Source organism: Manis javanica, chromosome 5 (assembly GCF_040802235.1).
Source record: "Manis javanica isolate MJ-LG chromosome 5, MJ_LKY, whole genome shotgun sequence".
Classification (NCBI taxonomy): Eukaryota; Metazoa; Chordata; class Mammalia; order Pholidota; family Manidae; genus Manis; species Manis javanica.
In genome coordinates this window covers 37144431-37170464 of record NC_133160.1, presented here as the reverse complement: position 1 = coordinate 37170464, position 26034 = coordinate 37144431, and the positions used below count along the sequence as shown (strand labels likewise).

The window sequence follows — 26034 nt, the reverse complement described above, 5'->3', positions numbered from 1 at the left end:
TGGCATCTCATGAGTGCAACTATTAGAATTTTTTCCTCTTTCTTTTTGGTACATATAATAATGGCATGTCTGGCAACTGACGGCACCTTACAGTCAGTGAAACCAGGTAAAGTATATACAATCCAACAGAAAGAAAGGATTTAGATTGGTTAATTGCTCCCCTAACCAGGCAAGATAATGCTCAGAATTCTGGCTGAACTAAGAATAATTGAGCTTTCATCAAGTAGTCACTTGATAAAGTATAATCAGAATTCTCACCTGAGACTGCTACTATGACAATCGATGATATGGTAGAAAGTCTACATGGAAATTCCAAAGCGAGAATTTCCACTGCCAGGACTGATAAGAGTTCCAGCATTAATATGATGCATTTCTAATATTTTATCATGGCATGCAACGACATATGTACATAAAACTGATTAGTAGAAGCCTGACTCTTTGCATAATATTTGCTGAAGATTTTTAATAGTCAATCTGTGATTTATTAACTTTCAACATTATACACAGGTTAAACTTAGATATAAAATTATTTTTATATAGAATCTATATTAAGATGTTCATTTATGAAAGAAATATTATCATATTACAATGATCTCATTACATGTATGACTCTAAGTACTTTTAAACAATGTATCCAAAGAAAAGTAAAATCAGGCCTCAAGAGGTCTCTTCTGAGAAGGCAGGACCCAACAGGAGATACTAATCCTGTCAGAAATGCTTGAATGGAACTGCCTTGTCTAACCACTGCTGTGTTTCTCCAGGTTGCTGGCTTTAGTTGACAGAAGAGGAAAATAATGTGTTTCAGTCAAAGAAAAAAACTGTTTTTCATAGATTTTTTAAACTTTGGCTGGTGATTTAGGAAGACAGTAACTGAAAACATCTCCACAATCAGATCATTACAATCGAAAGCCCTTCTTTGCTTATATATTTAACCAAAGAAGGTCTTGCTCTATGTGGGAAATTCACCTTTTACAAAAAGCACATGAAATGGGAAGAAAACCTAGACAATCCTCAAATCACTATATATTCTATATCAATAATAATTATTGTGATAAATGTCACAGACCAGTTTCTTCAACATCTGCAACTTTTTGTAATGACAAAGCTCTACAAGATCAAAGATTCCTAAATATTCAAGTCACCTAAATGTGAGCCGTGCCCTCAGTGACACAAGGGTGTTTGGAAGTGATACCACTTTCCTATCATTCAACTTATTACCACCTCCTGAAACACCTGAAGTAAATTATTAAATTAAAAATTTTTTTACCTATAAAATGAACAAGATAAGTCTGGTAAAGGCAAGGCCAGAAAACAAAACAAAAACAAGCCAGTTTCATTTCTTATTTTAGCAAAATCACATAGAAAAAGACCAGTTACCAATTTTGTGACTTGACCATCATAATAAACATATCCATAAGGGCCTCAATTAATCACTATTTAATGAAATGCCTTCCTTTTTGCAATGTATGTAGAGCCACTATGAAATGTAGTTTTTTTACGCAAATACAAGATCTGAAATGCTCTACACTAAGGGAAATTGTGCTATGGGAAAACACAAACACAAATAAAGTTACAAGTTCCCTTCCCACTCAATTTCCAACATAGCTTTTCTGGAGTAGAGATAACCAAATGAAAATGAAACAGGCACATATTTTCTAAATTGAGTCACAAATGTATTTTCTGACAAAAAATTCAAGTAGAATTAGAAGCCTGTGACAGAGGGTTATTACAGAAACCAGCTTCTGGCAAAAACTCAAAGTAAAATCTGTTCTAAGTCCAAATTAAAAAAATATGTTTGAATGCTACTTTTAATTAGCTTTAAAGTACACAATTCCTGAAGATGGTAGAGAAGGACACACTATAAAGTCACACTGTCCTATAAAAGCTGGCATAGCCTTACCTATATCAGTATCAGGAACAGTCAGAGATTGCCTCCATTTGCTGTAGAAAGTAATTATTTGGCACTGACAAAGTACTCCCTTCTTGCTTTCATCTTTCATGCTGTTGTAGCTGGAATCAGAGTTGAGGGGGTTCTATACTTAGCTCCATTGTGTGTTTCTGAATGAAGAAAATAAGGTATTTCAAACAAAAATTCAATTCTAATAATGTTCAGCGAATCCTTTTTTCTTTTTAATTAACAGCTACCATATAAGTAGGTCAGTACTTGAACTGCCTAGAGGTATAGAATAAAATAATTTAACTGCTTAAAAAATAATGCTCAAATAAGTCTCTCTTAGAAAGTCAAGATTATTCATGGAAATATGTTCTTAAATTTGGGTTTCTCCAATCTCTATATCACATAACATGCAGATAGTATTTATTGTGTACCTTAGCTATAACAAGCAGATTAAAAACATTCAAGTCAAAATAAAACTTTAATAAGAGGCGACTCAACTGTTAGTACTCTCCTTCTATCAGCCTAACAGGACTGTAGATCAGGCTCCTATCCAGGAAGATGAGAAGAAATTCTGTCTCACCTTTCACAGTGCAAGGAAGCCACACGGTTTGTAATGCATTTTGGGTCTGTGACTTGACTCGGAGTTCTTTGACTCATCCGCTCCATTCACTCACCTTGCAAACAAGACTATTCCCACATTGCGAATAAGCCCATTGCTTCCTGCCATCCTCACCTTCCTTTCATTCCTACAACCCTGCCTATCAGAAGCCTATCCAGCCTTCACAATGCAGTGCAAAGACACTTCAATGAGGAGGGCTTCCCAGCAAGTTCAGACTCCATGCAGCATGTTCTCTTATTCCATCCTGCTTTATGCTGTCTGGTAGGCTGCATTCTCCAAAGGCTGCATCTCCCTATCTCCAAAGAGCCAACACCACCACACCCACAACTGACTTTCAATAGGTAACAATTATGTAACTGGAAGGATCAAGTCCAAGTCCATCCAGAACTCTAGACTGCATTTGTGGAGTGCAAATGATCCTGGGCTAAAATGGTCTGAAACTGAGGTCTATGATTTTTCAGACTGAGATGCAAGGTTTATACGAGGTACAGTGGTAAAGAACCTAGACATCTATTAATAGTGTCCTGAGGCTCTCCTGAACATGTCTAAGCACAAATGTGGTTTTATAAAATTGCAGTCATCTTGCAGCTGGGCCAACAGAAAATACTAAAGCTTAACTTAAAGCAAGTCCCCACACGTGCTTAAAGCAAGACTTTCCTTCATTAGAAGTCTTAAAATTTAATGTAATACAGATATTCACATATTCAGAGAAGTGTGAGCTAACCAGAAGCAAGACTCAGCTATCAGGACAAAGCTGCTTTTATCAACTAGTCTCAATTCGTGGTCTGGCCTATTTATTTATAACACCAGTAGAGAATTTTAGTGATTTAATGAACTGGAAAGGATAATAAATTCTCAGCAATTCACATGAAAGGAGGAAAGCAGTCATACGAATGATCTAAAAAACTGGATAATTAAAGAGACTTTTATATGTAGCTTTGAAATGTGTTTCGTCTGTACTTAACATTGAATGGATGAATTTCCACTACATTAGACACACCCAACCTTCAAACAAAGTAATAAAACAGGCTTGTGTGTACAGGGCTAAGTATATGAACAGTCTGGAAACTGGCTCCTACCCCACAAACAAACCACACCGCTCCGGATGGGCAGTGTCACATTTTGTATCACCACAGAGCAGAAGCACCGGCAGAAAAGTGCACTGCTTGTATGTGTGCGCCTCCAGGTCATGCTTTACTAAAAACTGGAGTGCTAAGTAATCAAGTATTTGATTTTTTTTTTCCCCCACAAATAAGGATCCCTCAACTTCTGTCTATATATTTTCTTACAATATTGGAGTAATAATCACTGGAGATGGTTGTTATCAATAGCATAATAGCTCAATATCCCAGCCATGGCTGGAAAGTCTCTTGCAGGACTGGTGTGTTTATGAAAGGAAATTTTTACCACCAGCAATGATTTTAAAAATCATTAGCAGGGTTGATAATATAAATAAAGTATTATGAAGTAATGGCTTGAACTGTGGTTGGCAAAAAATAAATAGTAGCTTGAATTTCCAAGTAAGCTCAACTGGTTATAAAAGTGCATTTTTTGGAAGGTGGGATGAGGTAAATACATTGTTTTGTGTCTGTTGTTTAAAGTTTATAATAAAGTTGTTTATGATTTGGAAGTATTAAGCATTTTAAGAAGTTTTGAGCTGCACTGGTTAAGAAAGTCTTTGAAGTAGGTACAAGTGACTGAAGCCCTCTGAAATCCCCTATATCATCTGATAATGGTGGTACATAACCAAAAGCTCTCTTGGGAGGAGCTACCTGCTCCAAACAGAAGAGAGAGGGCTTTCTCCCGGGGCTCCAAAATTTAACAGTGGTCCATAGCCAGGCTCTGTGACTCTTCTTTCATGACTGATGCTGGTTCCTAAGCCACAAAGATCACTCCAGTGTACCCTGAGAAGCCAAAGGGAATGGGTATTGGAGGACCAGTCAAGTCATATTTCCTTTCCCACTCCTCTCCACCCACACCTAGGGAACTGGGGTCTTAGTGATGCAACAGCTCAGGTGAATGCAGGTTGGTGACTGCATTCCTTTGCCATAACCAGTGTACTGTTTCATGGGGAATCTCTGTGACATGCAGAGTAAAATTGGTTGGTTTTATTAAATCTTGACCCTTGTGTACACATTCTTTTAATATTCTGTGTGACAAAATGGGACGTATGCTTAAAGCACTTCTGGTGAAACTGAAATAGAATGGTTGTCTTGAGAAAAAATACTTGTGCAATGGTGTTATAGCTAAACCAGTATACTTGAGAAAATATACAAAGTATGCTTATTCATACTTAGGCATTTAGCAGACATTTTCTCAAAAATGAATGGAGCCTGTCACATCAAGGAAAACTATTACCAATTGTAAAATTCAACCTTAAGTAAAATTAGAAATTTGGAAATCTTAATTACATCACCATCAGCTTGATAGTTTCCCAATACTTAAAAGACTGTTTCTGAGGACATCTGTGATGACATTAAATAAATGTAATTTGGTATTATTAATGAAACATGTCAACATTTGAAAACTTGCATAATTCAGTGTACCAATGTTTTCTAACAACACAATTATATTACAGAATTGTGAATAGGTGAAAGGTCCATTCCAAGTACAACAATGAGAGGATGGGTGAAATAGGTGAACAGGGAAAAAATCAGAATGTTTCATACCTTGATCTGGGTGATAATTACAAGAGCATATACACATATCAAAATTCATCAAGCTGTACACAAAAAAAACAGACAAGCTGTACAAAAAAAAACCAAGAACAAAACCTAAAGTACAAGGCAGACCAATGGATTTCAGTATAACAGGAGCACAAAAAGTTCACCGACGGTTTGAGTCTACATCGTAATTAACATTTAAGATACATCTACTGACACCTTCTTTGAAGACCTTACGAGAAAAATTTAAATGGACTTTGACAACTATCCCTAGAAACTTCACAGAAACCAGCAAGAAAGAAGCAAGTATCTCTCTTTGATAATGTCTTCTCCTCTATCACATTTCCTCAAGACACTCAGAAGCAGAAACCTCTGCTGTTCCCCAAGGTAGGAATGGTTGCCAACATTTAGGAGAATCTGTTGTTCACTTTTTCCTTCATTTTTAAGACACACGTTAGGTAGAACCTGTTTCTCCCAACAGGAATTTAATACCTTCCTGTATATTTCTATACAGTATAGTATTTGATACTGTATAGTATCAAAACTTCCCTTTATATTAAGTAGTAGAAAAAAGTTTGCTGGAAACAAAGTTTAGGTTAGAAATTTGCAGAAGTCCAAACAAAGGAAATACTTAATATACCCATAGTAACTTTTCATTTAAAAATAGCCTTTTTTTTATTAGCCAAACACTTCTCAGCTTCACTGTTTGTAAGATTTCAGAGGATGTGCATTGTGTTAGTAGGACTGTGGTCTTCATATTTATTTTATACCGAACAATTATCTATTATTATAGATAAACTGGAAAATAAAAATATAGGTTGTCCCTATCTTGAGCATTTGATTTTCCCATAACTGAACCCAAACACCATTGTATACTGACATTGCTAACAAACACCCACCCTGCCTGGTGATGATTTTGTGTACATGCCGGGAGCCTATGCTAGCCAAGAGCTCAGGATCCATTTTGGCATGTTGAAGAGACTTTCATGACAATGACAAGAAACAGGAGATAATCAAGTAACCTAGAATTTCAGGTAAGCATGGGCTAATCCCATTGGTCCCACAGAAAACTAGAATAGTATTAGATTAACTAGAAAATTAACTGCTAACTCACATAAAGAAGTTCTACGGCATTTACTGAAATATGTGAAGTCATCTGCGGAAGGGTGGGAAGTCCAAGAGACTGGCTACGTGGGGGTCAGAAGTGACTGAATGCCCACTCTCAGAAAGATGGGTGCCAGCTTCTAGCACTCGCTCATCCTATCTCCTAAAGCCACAGGAGAGGATGGTGGGGGGGCGGGCACTCTGGGATGCACTCCTACCAGGATGGATGTCTTACATGGGGTTTTCGGGGGGAAGGGCAGTGCAACAGCCACCCGTAGCTGTGTGGAGCCAGAATCTGAATCTAAAGCAGGACGTGCTTCTGGGTCACTTCTCACCATTTTTAATACTGACAGTAGGATTATTTGGGGATGGGATACCCTCTGTAACCTTAATTAAGAACTCTGTCATTTTCTAGACTTTCTAGGAACAAAGATCATTCCCCAGTAACACATCTAAGTGTAGTCTATTACACTTGATGTTTCACTACATTTTTTATGAACAAAAGTCTGAAAATAGGTGGCATTATCTATATAATAAGCTCTTGTCTATCCAGAGACCTAGATATAATAATGGCTGATAGCCAAAATTCCTCCCTCACTAGAAAGCAGGCATGTTCCCTGTGCCAGGTAGGCTAGATCACTACTTCCGAAAAACTGGCTGAATATAAGAAAAGATAGCAACTAAAAAAAAAAAAAATTTCAAAAAGCAAACACAAGGTCCCCAAACCAGGTGTAGCACTATAAAAACAAAGTGTTTTTTCCAACTGGGCTATCCATTAATAGCCTAAACTCAGGGATATTGTGTGACTCAGCAGCACAGAGGAGGAAGCTTTCCACTCAGTGTTGGCCAATAGTGCAGACTGTTTTGGGTTCAAAAGAAAATAAACTATGTAACAGTGGTATCTGCAAAGAGTCTTCACAATAACAAAACTAAATGTAACACTAGTCTGAGTTTTAAAGGCAAGGGAAACTCATCAGGTAAATGCATTCAGAGCAGTGGTGCGCTTGTGAAATTCTGTTCCTAGTATGTATTATAATCATGGCTAAAATGTTTATACTCTCTAACTGAATATGGAGAGGGCTCTTGCTCACACACTATTACAGAAAAATAAAGTAGAGGAAAAAATAAGGTACTAGATATGTTTTAAAAAAAAAAGCAGAAATTGAGGGAAGTTGTCATTTTTGTGTTAGGTAACAGCTCTTGGGTTTATGCATTTCTAGAGATACATACATCATCTTTTTGGTTTATTGTCTATTCTTTGTTTGCTAACACAAATCCCCAAATTATATTCCTTGCACTTGACACCACTTACTTGCACAATTGCAATGGTACAAACCATATTAAATATTTCTTGCCCTATCAAGGGAAGGAATGGGAGTATGTTGTTTTTGAGATATTCTCATATTTGAAGGACTCAAATGAGGACAACAAAAAAGAAGATGAAAGGGAGACTAGAAACACCAAGCAAAACTTTAAAATGATGGCTACAATATTACTGTAGGTATGATTACAGTGCATTCCAGTCTGGGAAATTGAAGGTGAAGCACTGAGATCCTTTAATTTTGTGGATTTAGTACCACATTCAATTATGACTTGACAGGTTTCAAAAGTCACCTTATTAAAGAACTTACTTCAGCTAGAACCTCAGAGGAAAAAGGTTTTAAGGGGACATAAGAAATGCAAGGATGTCCTGACCAGCAGGAAAACACAAAAGGAGAAAAGAAATGGTTACATTCCACTTGAACAGACTGGTTAAAGAACAGATAATCACAGTATACCAGTGCCATTTACTAGGGAGCTCAGGTAAGTTTTGAAAAGTTCCCAAAGTGAGAACTTTTCTTGACAAAAAGGAATTGTCTCTTTTCCACCCTTGGTTAAAAACTAAAATCTAAAGAGAACAGGTTCTGGAAGACAGTTCCTGCCATTCAGATGTGAACTGAGGCAGTTGGCTGGGCCTTTCTGACAGTTAAGCAACCTATTCCTACACACTGGCATCACTTAGTGCTTTACAGACAGTATCCTGTCTAATCCTCACAACCACTATAAGTATTATTATCTCCATTATAAATTACGCATGTTCTGAACTTCTCCCTTGCTGGTGGGATGCTGAGCGACCAACGCTGGATCAACAAATGCCAAAGGATTACACTGCTTTATGAGGAATTCACTGGAAAACAAAACAGAGAAGGCAGACGACACTCATTCATTAAAAAAATATTTATTGAGTACCTTGTATGTATCAGACACTTGGGACACATTAATGAACAGGCACAAAATATTTGCCCAAATGGAATTTATAGTCTAGCAGGGGTGGGGAAGAGACAACTCAACAAAAACAAATGAACAAACAAATAAATCATGTAAGTAGTAATTTAGGAGTTTATAGGTGCTGTGGAAAAAGAAGTAGTAGAGCCTTGAAAGAGGGACACAGGGCAGACCTTACTGACAAGGTGCTGTTTTGGTGAAGACTGGAAAGGAGGTAAGGGGGGTAGCCATGAATGTATCTGGGAAGAAATACATTACAGGCAGGGGAAAAACCCAGCACAAAGACCTGAAAGTGAGAAAGTGCCTGATATGTCCAGGATCAGCAAGAAGGTAAGGACGGCTGGACTGGAGAGCAGAGAAAGATGTCAGAGATAGTGGTATCCAGACTGAATCGGGCAAGAGTAATCTGACTTTAATTCTGAGTGAAATGAGAGCTATTGGAGGGCTTTAAACTTAATCTGACTTATGTCTTAAAAAGATCACTCCAGTTGTCACGCTGATAACATATTAAAGAGAAGCCAGGGATGGAGAAAAAAGAGGCCACTGCAATAATCCTGGCAAGAAATGGAAACAAAAGTGCTAGCTAGCAGTAGAGGTGGGAAAAGGGGAACTCCTGGATTTATCTGGAGGACAGGATTCTGCATACATTTTGAAGATAAAGGAGCAGGACTTGCTAATAGCTTTGATACAGAGTGGGAGAGAAAGAAAAAAGCCAGGATGATTCCAAAGTTTTTGGCTTGAATGACCTGAAAAATAGAGCTCCCACCCACCAAAATGGGGCAGGCAGAAAGCAGACCAGGTTTGCTGAGGAAGATTAGAAATTCAAATTTAGTTCTGTTAAATATTGAGGTATCTTTTACATACTCAAGTGAAGAAGTCAAAAAACTAGCTGTACATGTGCATCAGAAATTTCAAAGAGCTAATTCAGTTGCAAATCTACAATCTGGGAATCTTAAGCAGCTACATGGTATTTTATGAGAGTCTTACAACTGTTTGTGACAAGAATCCTACAAGAACTGAGCCTGCAATACAGGAGGAAAAGCAGAATATATTGTCCTAACTGAATAAAGTATATATATATATATATATGTATTGTGTATATATATATATATATGTATATATATATAAAAGAGGGAATGACCAATTATATCAGATGCTGCCAACAGGTAAAATGAGAATTGACTGGTGGATTCAGTGACTTGGAATATTTTCTTCTGAAAAAGCCCTGGTGACTGTACCCTAATCCACCCCAAACCCAAAAGATATTATTGTACATTGAATATAATGTTATCTTTCAGTTTGCTTATGAAACTGAATTTGTTTTCCTAAAGAATTAACCAAAAGGAAGGATTTACTCCAATCTAATATTTGGGGCTCAAATCAGTAGATTTTTAAAGAAATAACAGTGATAACCTTCAGGTGCTGACAGTAACTTGCTATTATGCAATTCTTATCCCTTAGAAAAAAGAAAATACCTCCAGGTAAACTGGAAATAAAAACATACATTTCCTTTGTCCTGATGAAGAAATTATGATAAACCCTAATACCAGTATCATACTACTACTTTTCCTATTAAAATAAAGACCACGTTTGTACATTATCACCCTTACTATTTGGTAATGTGCCAGAGCATTTTATAATTTTTCTAAAATGCTAACACTAGAGCAGCCTACCATAAAACCAAAATAAAAGGTATAATTATTAAAAAGAAGTAGACACACGAGTCATTATCTGAAATTGATTGTATATCTAGAAAGCCCAATAAACTGCAAAGCTCTTAGAATAAAAGCACACACAAAATCAACAACTCTCTTACACCAGTAATAACCAATTTGAAGAGCCCATCACAATAGCAACAAAAACAAATACCCAAGAATACTAACAAGAAATATTAGGACTTACATGAAAACAAAGATCTCTGTTAGAAGAGACAGAAGGTCTGAATAACCTTGTGTCCCTTAATAGAAACACTGACTATTCTACATGTAAATGACAGTCCATGCCAATGAACAAAAATACAACATAATCAGGAATTTCTTAGTACTAAGGATTCATCTGCAGAGTCTTCCAGATTAAGATGGCAAGTTTAACAAAACATTCAAGTATATCCTCTCTCTAAACCACTAAAAAGGCAGTAAAAAGATCCTTCTAGAAGACAGACCCCAAGACTTAAAAAAGCTGTGTGGAAACTACAACATAGTCAAGAAAATGGAAAACAGATGGATGAGTAGCAACTAGAGGACTTAAGAGTGAAATGCGACACATGTCATCAGTGAGGAAAGCTGAGAAGCACTCCAGTTCACTAAAAAACTGGAGGTCAACGGTCACAGGCTAAAATAAGGTTAATAAAGCTTCCTCGATAAGTCCTACACCCCTGGATGCCCTTCCCAGCTCCTTGCTGCAGAGCTCTGCCCAAAGTCCCACACCCCAGCAAGACTAGACATTGAGCAGGAAAAACAGGTAAGGCTGTAGTGTGCTAAGGAGTGTTCCCCCAAGTGACTGACTCTATTTACACAAAGAGGATGCTAAGACTCCAGCCAGATGGCTCTATGAACACTGGCAGCTTGATCCTTTCTGCAGTGAAGGGTACTGGAAGACCACTCTGACCAGCCCAAGAAGAAAGACCCTACAAATGGCCCCAGTAGAAACACTCAGAAGAAACAGTAAACAGTCAAGAGGCTACAACTGGAGAGAAAGACCAAGGGGAAGGGAAAGGGACAGAGGACACCTTGTTACAATAAGCCTTTTAGTAATCTTAAACTATATGCAGTATCAGTTTAAAGATAACAAAATAATCTTTAAGAGGACAGATGAATGTAGTTATGATTTTTTAAAGCATAGTGTGACTTGCTCTACCAGGTATTACTATGTATTCTAAATCTATAGAGTTGGCACTGATTAAGATTAGAGATCAATGCATTGATGGGTAAGATGTCAAACAGAAGCAGACCCAAAAGCTTGTCAAGATCTTAAAATGTAGTAAAGGAAAAACTACAATCAATGAGGAAAAGATGTGCTATTTAATAAATGATGCTGGTAAAACTGGCCAGCTGGGGAGGAGAAGGATAATTCATATCCATATACTGACACAAACACTAAAATGTACTTCCAAAATTTTGTTTTCATTTACCTCACTTCAGAGCTTTACAAACATAAATGTTAACAAGCAAAAATTATTAAAAACAAAAAGGATAAAGGGAAAAAAACCATTACAAATATGATAAAGGCACAATTCTTTTGATATGAAACAAGTGTTTAAAATAATTTTTTAATAAAGGATCATCAATTAAGAGTGAAGTGAGTAAAATACCTTATAGACAACTCTCAAAAGGTAAAACAAAATGCAAATTATAAATTTCACTAGCTACCAAAAAATATAAATTAAAACAAGACCACATTTTTATAGAAAATTAAGAAAGATTAAACATTGGAATGCTGACACTATGGAAAGACCAGAGTGGAAGGGGGTCAATGTGTCTTGGCATAAGTCATTTGGCAATCTTCAAGAGTCATAAAAGAGTTCACCTCTGCCCCAGAAATCCTGCTATAAATCGAGACCAAGTCAAGTCAAGAGATATTGAGAGTTGCAGACAAGAGCATTTATACCAGCTCTGCTGTGTATCTGCAATTACTTTCTGAGACTGCCCCCTTTGCCAGACTTTACTCAGGACCTTCATTTATTTGGTGTATTCCACCTCCCTAAAATGCTATGTTGCAGGCAGCATTATTAACCTTATTCTATGGATAAAGGAAAGGCAATTAAAGAATTGGGTAATTAGGGTCACTTTTATCAGAAGTGGCCAAGCTAGGATTTGCAGTCACTAAAAATGGAAGTATGTCAAACAATAATAGAAAACTAGTTAATATCCACCATTAAAAATCTTATTTTCAAACACTTAAGGGCATAGGAAATATCTGTGATATAGTAACTAAAAGGGCAGTACTTAAAACTGCAGATGAAATTAAAATGTCAATTTTGTTTAAAAATACGGCTATACAGACAAACAAAAAGGAACAAATGGAAGCAACCTCATCCTATTAATAGTTTATTTCTGGATAATGTGATTATGATCTTAATTTTTTGGAGTTAATTTCAGAATGTCAGTAACAGGGATAATTGTTTTTTTACTTTTTACTTTAAAACGTTTAAAACCATAGAAACAATAGAAATTGAAGAGTGCTTCAATTTTTAAACGTGAAGAAAAACAAAAAGATTAGGTGACAGGTTACTATCTTATTTAGCACAGCATTACCACTGAACTATAAAATGAGAGGGTTTGTCCATCGTTATTTTCTCAGAATGAAATGGAAAAAATTAGCCTTACAGAATTTATTTAATAATCCAGTTAAATGAAATGTAAGTAGTACATAAAAAAAGATACCAGCAAAAGAAAACCTCTTCAATTCCCAATACGTGCTCAGAATCTGAACTACTAAAAGCAAATTTGGAATTGATGTACGAATTCTGATTATTATTTAAACAGTAAAGTTTGATAGGTTTCAAAAAACAAAGTCTGAGACACATAACTGGTGTTAGTTATTTCTGTACTATTTTGTTCAGAATGGTTTTAACAGCTCTTTGCAAGGCAAACTGGAACTGGCTGCAGAATACCTGTTTTGAACATAAAACAATGAACACAAAGTATTTCTATTTGGATGTGTTTATGCTGGGGAAGGGAAGGAGTGGGGGCAATCTGTTGACAAAGGGTGCCTTTCCTTTGTTCTTTCAAAGTATAACATTACAAGTCGTGTAACTTTGTAAGGAATCATAGCAAAGCACTTTCTAGGAACAAAACTTAAGAAATGATAATGACTTTTTTTCCGCCACAAATTATCAAAGGTTTTTTGAATGGCTGTAGGATTATATTTCACTTTAAAATTTTCTTAAATATTAGAGGTCTTAGGACTTGAGAGATATCATGCATGCAATTCTTAAGTTGTGTGCCCCAAAGGAAAAGTGCTTTTTTTTTTTTTAAATTGTTTCCACCTCATTTTGAAACTTGGTTAAACAAATTCTCAGTTTAACACTGGGAAAAAAATGAACATTCAGTTAAGAACAACATAGCTGCTAGCAGTTATCACCACACACAACTGCGTTAATAAATAATTCTGTAATTACTTCGAGAGAAAAACTGGAACTGTATGAGCTCACCCTTACCTGCGCGGAGGCCAAAAACTGAAAAGCGTGATTCAAAATTTCGAGAAAAGGGCGAGTCCTATTCAGTAACCAAAAGGTAAGAGGACCCGCCCACTTTCCCTGGAGGACCCGTTGCTATGGGAACTCGTAGTAACCCCGTGAAGCCAGCAAGTCCGCAGGCTGGGGGATGGTTCAAAGAGTGGAGAGAAAAGGGGGCAGTTTTGAGAGAGGGTTAAAAAGATTAAACCCCTTGACTGTGGCTGGAGTCAGAAGGTGGGCTTAGTAACCCAAAAACACCAATGAGAACAATGTTCTGGACGCTAGAGTCATATTACAGTTCAGTTAAAGTGTGAACCATTGGAGACGCTTCCCTTCCTCCCTGGTGGGAAACAAACCACCCTTTGTCAGTTCGTGTCTTTGGAAAACGAAGCTGGAGTTTCATCATACAAACTGAACGCTACCTCATCAAAGTAACATCTTGACTTTCTTATATTAAGCCACTGGTTCCCAAACTCTGGTGCACATTGGAATCACCTAGAGATCTTTAAAATATACATTGTGTTTTAACTGTTCTGGAGCGCGATTTGAGCCTGGAGTTTTAAAACTCCCCAGTGACTGCTGTGCAACCACTTTCGGGAACTACTGCATTTCCACGATTTGGCGAGGTGGTGGAGAGTATTTTTTAAAAAAAAGGGAAAAGGAAAAGAAATCACAACTATCTCCCTTTTTCTTTTTAAGGCTAATTATAGAATTAGCTGGCTTTCTCCAGGCACACAGGACAATAGGTTTCTTGATAAATAGGAATCCCCGGCATGCCCTAACAACACGTACTTTCTTTGAGACAAAAAGACCAGGCAGGACAAGCCTTTTCTTCCCAAGAGAGCAAACATCCTTCTTACCAAACCTTCTTACCAAACTTACACATCTCTTTTGAAGACGAACGGGCTGAGAACACCGCTCAGGGCTGGGAGGACGTGCTCCGCGACAGGAAGGAAAGCACCCTCGGGAACCCACCACCATTCGCCGGTTGCTGCGGTCGCCAGGGCTGAGCAAGGGCGGGTGTGGGTCCCTGGAGCCCCCAGTTCAGGCCCCCACCCCGGACCCCACTGGCGGCGCCTCAGTAAAGTTACTTGGGGGAACTTTGCTCCCGGTTCCAACCATACGCCTCCCCAAGTCAGGGGCGCGCCCCGCCACGCCACCTGCTCGACGCCACAGCTTCCCGGCCGCGCCCCCTCCTCCCTGAACCTCCGGGGTTCGCGCACTAGACCGGTGCGGGTAAGGCCGGCCGAGCCGTGGCTGGAGGCTCGCCTCGATCCTCCCTGGGGCAGCTCCTTTGCAGCTGGCCCTGCCCCTCGGCCGGGGCTCCAGACCCAGAGCCGTTCCGCTTGGAGCCCGTCAGGAAGCCCGTCTGCGCGGCCAGCGCCTCTCGGGCCCGGGCGGGAAATCCAGACTCCCCTGCGTTCCCAGTCCGCGGCCGCGTCCCGGCTCCGCCGCGCTCGGCTACTCCGGCCCGCGGCCGGGAGCGCGCCCCTGGCCCGGCGGGCCGGCGCTGCGCACGCGCGAAGGTGCCCGTCCGCTCGCCCGCGGCGCCCTCTCTCACCGGTCGCGCTCCTCGTCGTCTCTGGCGCCACGGCCGCCAGCGCTGCTCTCCGCCCGGCGCCCCGGCCCGGTGCCTGCTTTTCAGGTCCCGGCCGGGCACTCGGGGATCCAGTGCCCCGCGGGCTTAGCGGGCACCCGCACGCAGGACACGCTCCCCGGGGTCGCGCGCGCGCGTGCCCCAGCGCTAGAAGGGGGCGGGCCGAGTGGGCGGTGCTCCCTGCGGCGGCCGTGGATGCGGGCATGCGCAGTGCAGGCCCCTTCCTGGGGTCCGCTTGAGTAGGCGGTGACCCTGGACCAGTGAAGGGAGGAAAGTGGTAAGCGGCCAGCAATACCCTTCACTGAGAGGCAAGTTCGCCTTTGCTCCACAGACTGCAGTTTTCTACTTCACTCATTCATTAATGTGTTAGACATTTATTGAGCACCTACTTTGGCAGAGACTGTGCAGGACACAGGACATCCTCCAGTAATGGGGACTGCATTTGGAATTACATTTCTGGCAGTGATTACATCCCGTTCTTTGAGCAGACAAGGAAAGTGAATAAATAGAAATTACCTAGTGTCTAAAACTGCAAATCTTAACTACACCCCTAAGTGATTTGGGGAAGGAGAGTTGCCGCTGGTTTAGGGTGATGTAGGAAACTTTGGAAAGCTTGGAAAAGTAAGAGCTAGAGTCAGAAGATAAATTCAGCTGGTGAGAAACGTGAATACAAGACCATTAGTGGCAAAAAAATTAATAAATTAATAAAATAATATGTGAGCTCACAACTTTGTTGGGGACAAGTTTAATCTGAATTTATTGTTCATAGTGAAGGGCAAAAACAAAAGCTGGAAGGGTAACTGAAGGTCTTCTGGAAATGTTTTTTAATACTCAACCTCAAAATTTTAGCTTTTTTCAATGAGTAACTGAGAAATACCAAAGATGGGAGGAGAGGAGCAAGTGGTGATCTGATTAAATGCAAAATTTAAGAATATAAAGACTAGAGACAGGAAATGTATATTATTCTAGGTAAGTAGTAGCAGGGTCCTAAACTCAACTGTTGGCACTAGCATGGAAAAGTTTTCAGATTGTGAAGGACAGATTTCCTTAGCTTTTGAACTGCCTCTTTGGGTGTAGAGAATTATTAATATGACAGACACCTATTTCATTAGACTAGATTATCATCCTTCATAAGTATTTATTAGTGGTTAAATTACACCTCTAAATTATACAGCTACATTGTTAAATGCTTCTTTTAATGTGAATTTGGCACTGGAAAAACTTACTTTTACTCAATTTAAAAATTGTTAATTTATGAATATGTACAGTGAAAGACATGGGTTTTGAAAAACAAAAAGCCTTTTTACAATGTTGAGATGCTCTATAACAAACTGCTATTGTACAAATTACTTAGTGTCTCTGAGCCTTAATGTGCTCATCTGTAACATGGGATCATAATATTTACCTTGCATGATGGTTAATTTTATATGTCAGTTTGGCTTGACCACAGTACTTAGATATTCAATCAAACAATATTCTAGATGTTTCTGGGAAGGTACTTTAAAGGTGAGATGAACATATAAATCAGTGCATGACAATTACACTTTAATTAAAAAAAATCAGTAGCCTTTGAGTGAAGCAGATTGCCCTTCACAAATCAAAAACTCCATCTCTGAAATAAAAGGGCTATTGAGCCTTTACAGATGTAGCCAAATATAAATCCGAGACCAGCAACAGGAAGCTTCTGCTTCACTAGCATCAAGGCCAGTGAATAGAAACAATTTGTCTGCCAGATTCAAGAAACAGGAGACACTGATGAGGGATGTCAAGAAAAGACAGTTTTAAAATTCACATTGACTGCAGATAAAGAAGATGGGCTAATGCAAAGTGGGGAAAGTCTCAGGGTAGGTAATTAGTCAATAGAGAAGGCTCATGGGTTGGTTGGTGATGATGGGCAGACATTGGTCATACACAAGGGGGATGCAGTGGTTCTGGGGACCTTCTAGATAATTGCTGAAATTACTTCATCCAGGAATGTAGAGTTTCTGGTTAGCTATCGCCAGAGGCTATTGACTGATAACCTTTCATTGTCTCTTTCTCCCATTCTGTATCCCTTCTGTTACTTTTAGGACATCTCACAAGTTTTCCTTATCACCCTCTGTAATGTGGCCTTATCCAACAGTTGAAGGCCCTAATAGACAAAAACTGACCTCACCTGAATAAGAAGAAACTCTGCCAGCAGATTGTCTTTGGACTTGATCTGCAACTCTCTGGGGTCTCCAGCCTGCGGGCCCACCCTGCAGATTTTGGATTTGCTAGCCTCCACAAACATGTGAGTCAATTCCTTAAGATAAGTCTCTGTCTCTCTCTTTCCAACATATCTTGATGGATCGATGTTAGTTCTGTTTCTCCAGAGAACTCTGATTAAAATACCTTTCAAGGTCATGAAGATTACATAAATTATCATCTGAATCTGAAAAATGAGGATTATAATCTTTAATAGGTCAGGTTATAAAAAATTAAGTAAAGCACCAGCATAGTAGGGTCTGAATAAATGGCAACTGTTACTTGTGAATGAATACCAATGCAAAACCAAAAGAGAAGGTGGATATGGGCACTGTGAAAACATTTTCTCAGTTCACTGGTTAATAATACTAAATTTAAAAAACAAATTTTAAAAAGAAACAGAAAATTTTGATTTCCCTAGCTCTGACATGGTAGAATAGTGATATATATGAATATTTTAATTATTTGCAAATAAATGCCAAACGAGCCATCAAGCAAAGATATTCTAGTTGTTTCTTAAGACATGGAAAGCAGAGTTGTGAACTCATCTCTGAAGATTATATTCCAATTTAAGTGCCAGTTTGATTCGTTCTACTAAAAAGGAGAAACCTAAGAAGAGCTAATTAAAAAAAAAAATTTTTTTTATTGTAACGTTGTTGATGCACAATTTTTTTTATTAAGGTATTACTGATATACACTCTTATGAAGGTTTCAAAAGAAGGAACAATGTGGTTACTACATTTACCCATATTATGAAGTCCTCACCCATACCCGATTTCAGTCACTGTCCATCAGTGTAGTAAGATGCCACAGATTCACTATTTGCCTTCTCTGTGCTACACTGTTTTCTCCGTGATCCCCCATATCATGTGTACTAAACATAATACCCCTCAATCTTCTTCTCGCTCTCTCCTCATCCGCCCTCCCACACCCATCCCCTTTGATAATTGCTAGTCCCTTCTTGGAGTCTGTGAGTCTGCTGCTGTTTTGCTCCTTCAGTTTTGCTTCATTGTTATGCTCAACAAATGAGGGAAATCATTTGACACTTGTCTTTCTCCACCTGGCTTATTTCACTGAGCATAATACCCTCAGCTCCATCCATGTTGTTGCAAATGGTAAGATTTGTTTCTTTCTTATGGCTGAATAGTATTCCATTGTGTATATGTACTCTTCTTTATCCATTCATCTACTGATGGACACTTAGGTTGCTTTCATATCTTGGCTATTGTAAATAGTGCTGCAATAAACATAGGGGTGCATGTATTCTTAGGGTAAATTCCAAGGAGTGGAATTCCTGGGTCAAATGGTATTACTATTTTTCATTTTTGGAGGAACCTCCATATTGCTTTCCACAATGGTTGAACTAGTTTACATTCCCACCAGCAGTGTAGGAGGGTGCCCTTTTCTGCACATCCTCACCAGCATTTGTTGTTCTTAGTCTTTTCAATGCTGGCCATCCTTACTAGTGTGAGGTGATATCTCATTCTGGTTTTAATTTGCATTTCCATGATGATAAGTGATGAGGATCATCTTTTCATGTGTCTGTTGGCCATCTGAATTTCTTCTTTGGAGAATTGTGTCTTCATATCCTCCGCCCATTTTTTAATTGGTTTATTTGATTTTTTAGTGTTGAGGCATGTGAGTTCTTTATATATTTTAGATGTTAACCCCTTTTGCAGTCACTGTCCATCAGTATAGTAAGATGCCACAGATTCACTATTTGCCTTCTCTGTGCTACACTGTTTTCTCCGTGATCCCCCATATCATGTGTACTAAACATAATACCCCTCAATCCCCTTCTCCCTCCCTCCTCACCCACCTTCCCACACCCCTCCCCTTTGGTCACTACTAGTCCCTTCTTGGAGTCTGTGAGTCTGCTGCTGTTTTGCTTTATAAATATATTCTCCCATACTGTAGGATGCCTTTTTGTTCTATTGATGGTGTCCTTTGCTGTACAGAAGCTTTTCAGCTTGATATAGTCCCATTTGTTCATTTTTGCTTTTGTTTCCCTTGCCTGGGGAGATATGTTCATAAAGAAGTCGCTCATCTTTATGTCCAAGAGATTTTTGCCTATGTTTTTTTCTAAGAGTTTTATGGTTTCATGACTTATATTCAGGTGTTTGATCCATTTTGAATTTACTTTTGTGTATGGGGTTAGACAATGATCCAGTTTCATTCTCTTACATGTAGCTGTCCAGTTTTGCAACACCAACTGTTGAAGAGGCTATCATTTCCCCATTTTATGTCCATGGCTCCTTTATCATATATTAATTAACCATATATGTTTGGGTTAATGTCTGGAGTCTCTATTCTGTTCCACTGGTCTGTGGGTCTGTTCTTGTGCCAGTACCAAATTGTCTTGATTACTGTGGTTTTTTAGTAGAGCTTGAAGTTGGGGAGCAAGATCCCCCCAACTTTATTCTTCCTTCTCAGGATTGCTTTGGCTATTCGGGGTCTTTGGTGGTTCCATATGAATTTTTGAACTATTTGTTCCAGTTTGTTGAAGAATGCTGTTGGTAATTTGATAGGGATTGCATTGAAACTGTAGATTGCTTCGAGCAGGATGGCCATTTTGACAATACTAACTCTTCGTAGCCAAGAACATGGGGTTAGTTTCCATTTGTTAGTGTCCTCTTTAATTTGTCTTTAGAGTGTCTTGTAGTTTTCAGGGTATAGGTCTTTCACTTCCTTGGTTAGGTTTATTCCTAGGTATTTTATTTTTTTTGATGCAATTGTGAATGGAATTGTTTTCCTGATTTCTCTTTCTGCTAGTTTATTGTTAGTGTATAGGAAAGCAACAGATTTCTGTGTATTAATATGTATCCTGCAACTTTGCTGATTTCAGATATTAGATCTAGTAGTTTTGAAGTGGATTCTTTAGGGTTTTTATGTACAATATCATGTCATCTGCAAACAGGGACAGTTTAACTTCTTCCTTGCCAATCTGGATGCCTTTTATTTCTTTGTTGGCTAGGACTTCCAGTACTATGTTTAATAGAAGTGGGGAGAGTGGGCATCCTTGTCTTTTTCCCAATATTAAAGGAAAAGCTTTCAGCTTCTCACTGTTAAGTATAATGTTGGCTGTGGGTTTGTCACATATGGCCTTTATTATGTTGAGGTATTTTCCCTCTATACCCATTTTATTGAGAGTTTTTATCATGAATGGATGTTGAATTTTGTCTAATGCTTTTTCAGCATCTATGGAGATGATCATGTGGTTTTTGTCCTTCTTTTTGTTGATGTGGTGGATGATGTTGATGGATTTTTGAATGTTGTACCATCCTTGTATCCCTGGAATAAATCCTACTTGAACATGATGGATGATCTTTTTGATGTCTTTTTGAATTCAGTTTGCTAATATTTTGTTGAGTATTTTTGCATCTATGTTCATCAGGGATATTGGTCTGTAATTTTCTTTTTTTGTAGTATATTTTTCTGGTTTTAGTATTAGAGAGATGCTGGACTAATAGAATGAGTTTGGAAGTATTCACTCCTCTTCTATTTTTTGGAAAACTTTAAGGAGAATGGGTATTAGGTCTTGACTAAATGTTTGATAAAATTCAGCAGTGAAGCCATCTGGTCCATGGGTTTTGTTTTTAGGTAGGTTTTTGGTTACCAGTTCAATTTTGTAGCTGGTAATTGGTCTCTTCAGATTTTCTGTTTCTTCCTTGGTCAGCCTTGGAAGGTTGTATTTTTCTAGAAAGTTGTCCATTTCTTCTAGGTTATCCAGTTTGTTAGCATATAATTTTTCATAATATTCTCTAATAATTCTTTGTATTTCTGTGGTGTCCATAGTGATTTTTCATTTCTCATTTCTGACTCTGTTTATGTGTGTAGGCTCTCTCTTTTTCTTGATAAGTCTGCCTAGGGGTTTATCTATTTTGTTTATTTTCTCGAAGAACCAGCTCTTGCTTTCATTGATTCTTTCTATTGTTTTATTATTCTCAATTTTATTAGTTTCTTCTCTAATCTTTATTATGTCTCTCCTTCTACTGACTTTGGGCTTCATTTGTTCTTCTTTTTCTAGTTTCATTAAATGTGAGTTTAGACTGCTTATATGGGATTGTTCTTGAGGTAGGCCTGTATTGCAATATACTTTCCTCTTAGCACAGCCTTGGCTGCATCCCACAGATTTTGCAGTGTTGAATTATTGTTGTCATTTGTCTCCATATATTGTTTGATCTCTGTTTTTATTTGGTCATTGATCCATTGGTTATTTAGGAGCATGTTGTGAAGCCTCCATGTGTTTGTGGGATTTTTCATTTTCTTTGCATAATCTATTTCTAGTTTCATAGCTTTGTGATCTGAGAAACTGGTTGGTACAATTTCAATATTTTTGAATTTACTGAAGCTTTTTTTGTGGCCTAGTATATGATCTATTCTCGAAAATGTTCCATGTGCACTTGAGAAGAATGTATATTCTGTTGTTTTTGGGTATAGAGTTCTGTAGATGTCTGTTAGGTCCATCTGTTCAATTGTGTTGTTCAGTGCCTCTGTCTCCTTACTTATCTTCTGTCTGGTTGATCTGTCCTTCAGAGTGAGTGGAGTGTTGAAGTCTCCTAGAATGAATGCATTGCATTCTATTTCCCCTTTTAATTCTGTTGGTATTTCTTTCACATATGTGGGTGCTCCTGTCTTGGGAGCATAGATATTTAAATGGTTATATCTTCTAGTTGGATTCACTCCTTTATCATTATGTAATGTCCTTCTTTGTCTCTTGTTACATTCTGTGTTTTGAAGTCTATTTTGTCTGATACAACTACTGCAACTTGTGCTTTTTTCTCTCTGTTAGTTGCATGAAATATCTTTTTCCATCCCTTCACTTTTATTCTGTGTATGTCTTTGGGTTTAAAGTGAGTCTCTTGTAGGCAGCATATAGATGTGTCTTGTTTTTTTATCCATTCAGTGACTCTATGTCTTTTGATTGGTGCATTCAGTCCATTTACATTTAGGGTGATTATCGATAGGTATGTACTATTTGCCATTTCAGGCTTTAGATTCGTGGTTACCAAAGGTTCAAGGTTAATTTCCTTACTATATAACAGTCTAACTTAACTCACTTAATATGCTGTTACAAACACAATCTAAAGGTTCTTTTCTTTTTCTCCTTCTTTTTCTTACTCCTCCATTCATTATATATTTGGTATCATATTCTGTATTCTTTGTCTATGCCTTGATTGACTTTGGGGATAGTTAATTTAATTTTGCCTTTGCTTAGTAATTAGCTGTTCTACTTTCTTTACTGTGGTTTTATTACCTCTGGTGACAGCTATTAAACCTTTGGAACACATCCATCTATATCAGTCCCTCCAAAATAGACTGTAGAGATGGTTGGTGGGAGGTAAATTCTCTCAGCTTTTGCTTATCTGGAAATTGTTTAATCCATCCTTCAAATTTAAATGATAATCTTCTCAGATAAAGTAATTTTGGTTCCAGGCCCTTCTGCTTCATGGCATTAAATACATCATACCACTCCCTTCTGTCCTGTAAGGTTTCTGATGAGAAGTCTGATGTTAGCCTGATGGCTTTCCTTTGTATGTGATCTTATTTTTCTCTCTGGCTGCTTTTAATAGTCTGTCCTTATCCTTGATCTTTGCCAATTTTATTACTATATGTCTTGGTGTTGTCTTCCTTGGGTCCTTTGTGTTGGGAGATCTGTACATCTCCATGGCCCGAGAGACTATCTCCTTCCCCAGATTGGGGAAGTTTTCAGCAACTGTCTCCTCAAAGACACTTTCTATCCCTTTCTCTCTCTCTTCTTCTGGTATCCCTATAATGTGAATATTGTTCCATTTGGATTGGTCACACAGTTCTCTCAATATTTTTTCCTTCTTAGGGATCCTTTTTTTTCTCTGTGCCTTGGCTTCTTTGTATTCCTCTTCTCTAATTTCTATTTCATTTATCGTCTCCTCCACCATATCTAATCTGCTTTTAAAACCTTCCATTGTATGTTCCATTTCTGACACTGTGTTCTGTAATGATTGCATCTCTGACCATAATTCATTCCTGAGTCCTTGAATATTTTTCTGTACCTCCAGTAACATGTGAATGATTTTTACTTTGAAATCTCTTTCAGGAAGATTCATGAGGTCGATTTATTTTGAATCTTTCTCTGGTGTATTTATAATTTTGCTTTGAACCTATTTCCTCTGATGTTTCTTGCTTATATGTGGTGCCCTCTACTGTCTGAAGCTCTTCTCTCTGTAGCTGCTCAGCCCCTGAAGCAATGTCGGAGGTCGCAGGGGAGTGGTGTTGTTGCCTGGGGGGAGGAAAGAACTGTTTCTTGCTTCCTGGCTGCTGTGCCTCTCTCCACTACCAGAACCAGTGGGCAAGCAGACAGGTATAAGCCTCTATGCTTTGCATTTGTAGCTGCTTCAGGCCAGGCTTCCCTCTGGCTGGCCTAATGCTGAGGGGAGGGTTTGCCGGTTTATGAGCTAGGTGGTGCTGGCCTGGAGGAAGGCACAGAAGGCTGCATATCATGGACGGGGGCATTTGATCTGCGAACCTAGCCAGGAGAGTGGAGCACCTGCAGATCGTGAAAGTTCCCTACCTGCTGGGCAGAGTTCACCCAGACAAATTTGTCTTCCTGTCCTTTGTCTTGAGCAGTAAGTTCTGTGCAATCCTCGCCCCTTTAGCAGCCCTCTCCCTGTTAGGAAGTCTCTCAGACTGCCCACCTTTCTTTTGTCCCAGAGCAGCTGGATATGGATCCCTGTTTTCCACAAGCAGCTGGAATCTCAGTCTCTCCAGATAGTCTGCCTTTCTTAGCTTTCCAACCCCTCTAATCAGGAGAGCACCATGAAATGTAAGTTTGTGCTCCCAGAGCAGATCTCTAGAGCTAGGTGTTCAGCAGTCCCAGGCCTCCACTCCCTCCCCACTCCATTTCTCTTTCTCCCACCAATGAGCTGGGGTTGAGTAAGGCTTGGGTCCTGCTGGGCCATGGCTTTGGTATGTTACCCTGATCCGTGAGGTTTTTCTTTTCTCCAGTTGTATGCAGTCTGGCGCAGCCCTCTTTCCTGTTGCTTTTTCAGGATTAGTTGTATTAATTATATTTTCACATTATATGTGGTTTTAGGAGAAAGCCTCTGTCTCACCTCTCATGCTGCCATCTTTAATCCTGGTACACAATCTTTTATTGGTCTCAAATATACAACTCAGTAGTTTAACAGCTACTCGTATTTTTAAATCCTCACCCCCACTAATGCAGTTACCATCTGTCACATAAGATGTTATAGAATCATTAACTACATTCTCCATGCTGTACTACTGTCCCTGTGATCAGCTTCTATTATGATTGAGAATTGAGAATTTCTTTTCCCCTTTGTTCCCCTCACCTTCCCCTCTTACCCCCAACTCCTCCCCCATGGTAACCACTAGTCATGTCTGAGTGTCTGTGAGTCTACTGCTGTTTCGTTCCTTCTGTTTTGCTTTGTTTTTGTATTCCACAAATAAGTGAAATCATACCATATTTTTCTTTCTCTGCCTGGCTTATTTCACTTAACATAATACCCTCTAGATCCATCCATGTTGTTGCAAATTACAGGGTTTATTCTTTTTTATGGCTGAATAATAATATTCCATGGTGTATATGTCCCACATCTTCTTTATCTATTCATCTACTAATGGACAGTTAGGTTGCTTCCATATCTTGGCTATTGTAAAAAATGTGGCAATAAACATAAGGATGCATATCTGTTTTTGAATCAGGGATTTTGTTTTCTTTGTGTAAATTCCTAGAAGCGGAATTATTGGGTCAAATGGTGTTTCTATTTTTAGTTGTGTGAGGAACTGCCATACTGATTTTGACAGAGGTTGCACCAATTTACATTCCCACCAACAGTGTAGGAGGGTACCTATAAGAAGAGCTTATTATTTAAATAATTCCCAGTCTCAGAGTAGATGCATGATATAGCACTTAATATGTGTTACAGAATTCCTTCTGGGGCAGGCCTACAGCTATTCAGAGCATGCCAAAATGGATAAAATATGCCATTTAATCTAAAAATATTGCCATTTATTATGAGCTAGGGAACATCTTTTCCCTCAGAGAATTTGTCAAATAGCCTAGAAAAAAAAGAATAACTTTAACAATAATTTAACATAGAACATGGCAAGTGCCACAGGAGGGGACATAAAGAATGCAGCTAATTTTACCTTCTTCAGGAGTTGGTTCTGGGGCTCACTCTCCTAAGCCTGCCTCATTGTGGCCTCAGCTTTGCAGTTTGCTATGGTGCAAGACCAGTGGGGCAGAACAGCTGTTATAAAAATGTTTTGAGCAAAATTGATAAATATCAAATAAAGTAACATTCTTATTCCACTGACTTACTTGCTACACAGTTTACAGTGAGAAAGGTTGGGTCAAGAGAAACATTTACATCCCATTCAGATGTAAAAGTTCCTCTTTTCTTTGTTTTCTCTTTATTGTTATAGCTATTGTTTTGTTTGAAGGAAAATTTAACTTTAGAGTTAAGAAAAAAAACTGAGATCAAT

General features: G+C 38.6%; 1 protein-coding gene and 1 long non-coding RNA gene across 3 annotated transcripts in view; one reads left to right on the top strand and one right to left on the bottom strand.

Annotated features, from left to right (window-relative positions):
• BTBD3 (BTB domain containing 3) overlaps nucleotides 1-15441 on the bottom strand; it is a 33428-nt gene extending 17987 nt beyond the window's left edge. The window contains exons 1-2 of one of the 2 annotated variants that reach the window (XM_017672841.3): nucleotides 15286-15424; nucleotides 1901-2058 (exon numbers count right to left, since the gene is read on the bottom strand). In XM_017672841.3, coding sequence (XP_017528330.1) covers nucleotides 1901-2000 — 100 coding nt within the window. In that variant the 5' untranslated portion in view covers nucleotides 2001-2058; nucleotides 15286-15424. Of the gene's footprint in view, nucleotides 1-1900; nucleotides 2059-15285 lie in introns of both variants that reach the window. The other variant, XM_017672843.3, reaches the window with a different exon arrangement.
• A 107-nt stretch (nucleotides 15442-15548) lies between these two features.
• The window catches only part of LOC140849532 (uncharacterized), a 96634-nt gene continuing 86148 nt past the window's right edge, over nucleotides 15549-26034 (top strand). The window contains exons 1-2 of the long non-coding RNA XR_012131526.1: nucleotides 15549-15598; nucleotides 17391-17593. This is a non-coding gene — a long non-coding RNA (uncharacterized lncRNA). The remainder of the gene's footprint in view (nucleotides 15599-17390; nucleotides 17594-26034) is intronic.